The sequence below is a fragment of the Quercus suber genome, unplaced genomic scaffold, assembly GCF_002906115.3.
Source record: "Quercus suber isolate HL8 unplaced genomic scaffold, Cork oak 2.0 scaffold_291, whole genome shotgun sequence".
NCBI classification, from domain to species: domain Eukaryota; kingdom Viridiplantae; phylum Streptophyta; class Magnoliopsida; order Fagales; family Fagaceae; genus Quercus; species Quercus suber.
This window is the reverse complement of record NW_027069747.1, coordinates 43,493-49,911: the sequence shown is the minus strand read 5'-3', so window position 1 is coordinate 49,911 and position 6,419 is coordinate 43,493. Positions and strand designations below refer to the sequence as shown.

General features: G+C 35.9%; 1 protein-coding gene across 1 annotated transcript; it reads right to left on the bottom strand.

Annotated features, from left to right (window-relative positions):
* Window positions 1–426: 426 nt before the first annotated feature.
* On the bottom strand, window positions 427–5,472 carry LOC112011863 (abscisic acid receptor PYL8). The gene is made up of 3 exons (XM_065782138.1): window positions 5,059–5,472; window positions 3,265–3,480; window positions 427–1,113 (listed from the first exon to the last, which is right to left on the bottom strand). The coding sequence occupies exons 1-3, from the start codon at window positions 5,212–5,214 to the stop codon at window positions 895–897; spliced, it is 591 nt and encodes a 196-aa protein (XP_065638210.1). The 5' UTR covers window positions 5,215–5,472; the 3' UTR covers window positions 427–894.
* Window positions 5,473–6,419: the final 947 nt, after the last annotated feature.

Genomic DNA, 6,419 nt, shown 5'->3' with positions numbered 1-6,419 from the left:
AAGCAACCCACTAATTACCTATCCATAAAGCATAAATGTTACAGTAAGAAGTACAAAAATAAGTTCCATCTCAAAAGAAAAGACAAGACAGCAGAGGAGGAGTAACAAGTTTTAGGGGTTTTTCAAGTAGGAGGGACGGTGCTGTGAGTCATGAACCTGTGGCAGATAGTTATAATTACACAATGACTACAGTTTCTCCTAAGCAGCATTACAGCGGTACCAGCAAGCAGTCTATGAGACAAGATTGCAAAGATCTCCAAATTATTGGTGGAAAACCAAAAACCTTTACATGACAATTTGTAAGTAGCTAACCTTACAGCAGCACCTGAATCCACAAACATATTTCCTGCAATTTTACCATTTCAAGATTAGAGGTCTTATGGCCTATGGGGGATAAGGGACAGTAACATTGGGTACAGATGAATATAGTACGCACTGCTAACTTTTCACAAGACTTTAATTAAATGCAACAAGAAACTACTACACCAGAAACCAAATATACAGACATCATCTCTTTCCAGCACATATATACAACCATAAAAGGATACTGCAATTGGGACAAAAGCCTGAAGAAAAGAGAACCTACACTGTCGGTTTTTTCTTTTCTTTTCTTTTTTTTTTCTTTTTTTTTTTTTTAATTTTTTTAAATTTTCATTAATGAAAAGTTTCAGAAACTCTTATAAAAGCTGTGGTTCTTGATCTGCTAAAGACAGGAAAACCAGACTACAATATTTAAAAGGAAGGCAAATAACATAGCAGACAAGAGTGTGCAAGTATGTATGAAGAAGGAAGTAGTATAATTGCCAGTCTGTCTCCAAAGCCTCCGAGTTTCGAAAGCCTCGGAAGCTTCATCCTTGGCTGCCCTAGCCTCCACTATATCCCTAGCCCCAATTTTCAGCGCCGATCAATGGGTTCAGTTCGGTCCTGCACAGCAAGCCGCTCCGAAACATCAGCAAGTGATTTGAGATTGCACTTGATCAAGGCCTCAACAAAGTAGCAAGTCTCATCCTTTGTGTTCCCTTCAGGCACATCCACCACAAACGACTCAATTACGAGAGTCCCTGGTCTTCCATCAATGATCTCTGGATGGAGGGAAATAATGGAAGAATAGTTCTGAAAAAACCAACCAAAGAAAAAGAAATAGGTTGGGCTCCTTTAAGCTTATTTCATAATAACAAAAGAACTAAAAGATCAAGCCATAAAGCAAACCAGATCTAACTTATCCTACTAAGCTCCTTTATGGAAACTTCAAGGCATTAAATTTGGTCAATATGATTGAGTTATAGATAAATAATGTAAGTACAGCTGCAATTAAGCCACCAATAAAAAATAATCATTTACAATAAGATCTGAAACATGGGCAGAGGCTCACTCCGTTAAGCTAGAGCAACTTCATAATTTTGCCAGAGCACATGAGACGCGTGTGTGCACAATTGGCCCAAAGGCCCTGGGAAGTCCAAATTAATGGCCTGTTTGGAAGTTTAGAGAGGAAGGAGAGTAGAGGGGAGTAGAGGGAAGGAGAGTAGTGGGGAGGAGAGTAGAGGAGAATAATTTTCCCCCACCTTGTTTGGATGTTTTTAAAATTAGTAAGGGGGAAAGGAGTAATTAGCCCTTCCCCTTGTGTAATTTTGTTAATATAATAAGGGTAATTTAAGTAATTTACTTGGTCAATAGTTTATGTACTCTACTCCCCCTCCAAATCTCTCCAATTTGGGAGAATTAAAAATGGGGGGCTAGAGGGAGTTGAAACCCCTCCAAACCCCTCTAACCCCCTCCCCCTCCTTCTTTAAAAAATTTCCAAACAAGGTAATTGAATTACTCTCCCTCCCTCTACTCTACTCCCCCTCTTTTTTTAAACATCCAAACAGGCCATAAGGCACAATTCAACTATAGCTGGAAATAACATGAACTCTCCATGTAGCAGGCTTGAAATTCAAAATAAAAATCAACAGAAATTTCTCAAACTTTATTCATGGAGCTGATATCATCATCAGCAAAAGCACACTGGATTTCCATGGTTAGAAAATTTCTCAACTGCTCACAATTTTCTTAAAACCAACGAAATCAATTATAAGAGCACAAGAGTTTGAGTTGAATCAGAAGAGTCCAAATTGGGTCTAGAACTATCCTCAAGTGGAAACAAATGAATGGACACCACACAATTATTGCATTGGACACCTGGGTCAATTGCATGTTCGACAAATGCTGATGATCAAAAACTTCCATTGACTTCCAGCATTATCAAAAAAAGAAAGGTCCAGCATTCACACAGACAAGTGCACAAATCAGTTGGATCTAAATATAACATATTCTCCAGATTCAACCACTTCCTGTCAGTTCAGAAACTGAATTTCTAATTTTCTTAAAACCAACGAAATCAATTATAAGAGCACAAGAGTTTGAGTTGAATCAGAAGAGTCCAAATTGGGTCTAGAACTATCCTCAAGTGGAAACAAATGAATGGACACCACACAATTATTGCATTGGACACCTGGGTCAATTGCATGTTCGACAAATGCTGATGATCAAAAACTTCCATTGACTTCCAGCATTATCAAAAAAAGAAAGGTCCAGCATTCACACAGACAAGTGCACAAATCAGTTGGATCTAAATATAACATATTCTCCAGATTCAACCACTTCCTGTCAGTTCAGAAACTGAATTTCGTAAATCAAGGACAACACTAGCATATCTTTTAAATAAGTAAAATACCCAGAAGAAAAATTGTTGAAAGATTCTGATAATAACCAACAGCATTTACTGGGTTTATCTTAACCCACTCAAACAATATATTAGGAAAATATTATAGTCCAAACAACTCTAATTAAGGACTGCTTCAAAGCGGCAAAACTCTCATTTTGGTATCAACATATGCCAGGTGAACCACCCAATTTTCAGTAATCTCAACATTTAGTAGAGAAGCATACTGTCCTCATAGCTCATGCTTTGTACATCTTGAGCACATAACTTCTTCTAATCTGGTAAATTTCAACTAAAACCAAAAAATTGCACGGTACAAAGCAAAAACTGCAGTACTGAAATAAAATACTCATTGGTGCAGAGCAAGATTAATGCTAGATGTTCAGTAATTTCTCAATACACGCACACCAAGAAGCAAATTTCTTCAAGTTGATTTTGGGATAGAAAATTATATAGTATGTGGAGATCATCTTTTTTTTTTTTTTAATTGAGAAAAAAAAAGGCGAAGAAAGGGTTAAATCAGGAAAAAAAAGAAAAAAGAAAAAAGAAAAGAGATTCCATACCCTAAGCCTATGATCTCCCCCAACTATCCGGATGCTGAGTATATGCTCTTCATCATCAAGAAGTTCCAATCTTTCCGTGCTTGTAGTTGCAGGAAGTCCAGACTTAACATCTACTTCCCTGAGACTCCCAATCTCAAGGTTCCCCTGCGCAACACACCTGCTAACAAAGGGCTTGTATTTCTGCGGTTGGTCGAATCTCCTCACTAAGGACCAAACCTGGTTACATGAATTAAAGTAAATGTCAGAAACAAATCTGCAAACCCAAAATACAACATTTCAACCATCAAATTTCCCAAAGAAAAGAAAAATCATTCAAGAGCTAAACTTCTCAACAAATGAAACCCATTTCTTCACCATAAAAGACATCAATATAGACATGCAGACTCATCTTAAGCCTTCAAAATTTGATGTAATTTTTTTTTTTTCAATCATTAAAGAAATCCAACAAACACAGCATAACCCAGTATTTGGTTGGAGATAGAGAAAGCAAAAAAAAAAAAAAAATACCATTTTTGACGTATATATTTTGATGTATATCCATTGGGTTTCTCAAATTAAAATATTTAAAAAAATTTTGTATATTCATTTGAGGCAATTTTTGGTCTCCAATTATATATATATATATATGTATGTATGTATGTATGTTTTTTTTTTTTTTATTGTTGATGAATAAGTAAGAAAGAATTTATTAATGCACTAAATTAGTTTAGAATACAATATCCATATAGTAATATTTATATAAGGTTAAGTTTAAGTTACATCTTATATAAGTTATTGTGGGGGATAAGGGAGTTAGGCCCAAGTTAATGGGCCGAATGCCCAGGAGAGGACTGTTTCACATCCGAAGATAAAGATGCGTAAAATGCAGGGCCCAGAGTGAAGTGGAACCCTCCTGTAGAGAATCATCGCGGTCCGAAAAGGATATCTCCAGTCCGAGGAGGACATCACCTGTCCGAGGAAGATGTTTTACTTTGATGTGATATTGGAGACTAAATGAGTAGAGGAAAAGTCTGATTGATTGTCCGAGGACTCCATCTGATCAAGATAAGCTCAAAACATACCCAGGAACGATAAGGATGAGAAAATATATGAGGGAAAGGCTGCTGCCACCGTATTCAATGCNCAAAAAAAAAAAAAAAAAGACTCAAAAACAGAGCTTTATGCAGAATAATGTAATAGGTTCAATTGACTTGATTGAGCTAGGAAGTTGCCATTTTAACACGACCGCAAAATTGGAAATTTCAACACTAGCTTTCTTTACTGTTTCCTTTTTAAGAATTTCCACAGCAACAAACAACAAAACAGAAACCTTTATAGCAAAAACCTTCACAAAAAATCCCATTCCACCCTTTTCCATAAACCTTTTATAGTAACCAAAAACTTCAATCAAACCCAACATAACAAAAACTTACCAAAAGAAAGGAAAAAAAAAAAAAAAAAAATCCAAACTTGCATGCAGATTTCACCCAAAATATATGTGCCTAATCAATTAAACAACAAAAAGATTGCATCTTTTTTTTCTCTTTCTTTCTCTTTCTTTGCAATCTTTCCCTCAAGAAATGAATCTAAGGAAGGGAAAAAAAATAAATAAATAACAGATCGAGATCGACCAGTATCAAAATCAGTCAAACATTGAAAAAATTACCAAAAATCTCAACCCAAAAAAAAAAAAAAAAAAAAAAAAATTCACAAATTCAAACTCCGATCCCTTACTCACAAAACTTAACAAATCTCCACATCAATCCCTCAATCTACATATGCATATACATACAGAGAGAGAAAGAGAGAGTTTACGAGATGAACGGGGGCTTTGATGTGCTTGACGAGAGCTGAGCTACACTGATTATCAGCTAGTTCATGGCGATGGTGTCTCCGAATGTAATCCCACTCCACTCCGCTAAACCCTCCATCTCCATTTCCATTACCATTATTATCTCCATGCCCATTCATCTTTCTTCAATACTCTCTCTCTCTCTCTCAGCTCAGCTTAGCTTTTCTCACTCAAACCACCATATCACGAGCCCTCTCTCTCTCTCACTCGCCGGAAAACCCAACTCCGATCACCGACCGAGGACGACTCTATCTCCGATCAGACCCAAGCCTAGCTTTGAACTTCAGAAGAGCGGTGTGTGTGTGTAGGTGAGTGTGTGTTTGAGGGTCACACCGGCATAGCCGACCTACCTCAAAGCCTCTCTATTATTATCTCTGAATAAAAATAAAATATTAAATAATAACGTATTCAATGCACTGCAACAGCTTTTCTGGCCGCATTTATGTGGAGAAGACCTCTGAACAGTGCTCCATAACCTACCGCCACTCACACAGAGATGAAAAGAAGCTGCCTGACGTGACAGGTACTTGAGCAAATCCATGGATGGGGAGCACGTGGACGGTAGAGATGAGGATGAGAGTGGCTATATAATAGAAGGAGAGGGTTTGTTACAAACCATGGAATGTAGGGAAACTGATCAAGGAATAAGAAAAAGGAGTGATAATCCTTTGTTGTGAATCCCTTGTCAACTCTAGTTCTTCAACCCATACTCTACAAATTAATTGTCTTTGGGTTTACGTAAAGAAAACGAACCCTACAGTTATGTTACGTTACAAAATATTTTTTTATAAAATGTGAATTTTAACGAATTTATTGTTGGATTAGATTTTATTTTTATACTCTACATGTTTGAAATCAATAACTATATTATATGTGTATTATTGTGGGGCTTGAAAAAATTTTAGATTCTCATAAGAGATCATTTAAGTCTAAATATTTGTCTTATATTATCAAAATTAAACTACAAAATTCTTGACTTTTTTTAAAGTAGTTTTTCGATAATTACAAGTGGTAAATTTAAATTTTGAATATTTTTATTGAAAACACCTTCAAGAGATATTAATTAAACTACAAATTTCATGACTTCTTTTAGGTAATTTTAACCTTTTATATATATATATATATCGATAGTCAAGGGTGGATAAATTTAACCTTTGAATATTTTCATCAAAAATAATAGAACATACTAATATGTTAAGTTACAGTACTCGCACATAATTTTGACTGTCTTGATCTAGATGGGAAGAGTGTGGATTTAGTGGAACAACAAGTGTTAGGAAGGTCCAAACAGTCCAATCAGTTTATTCATTGCGAAGTTAAGGAT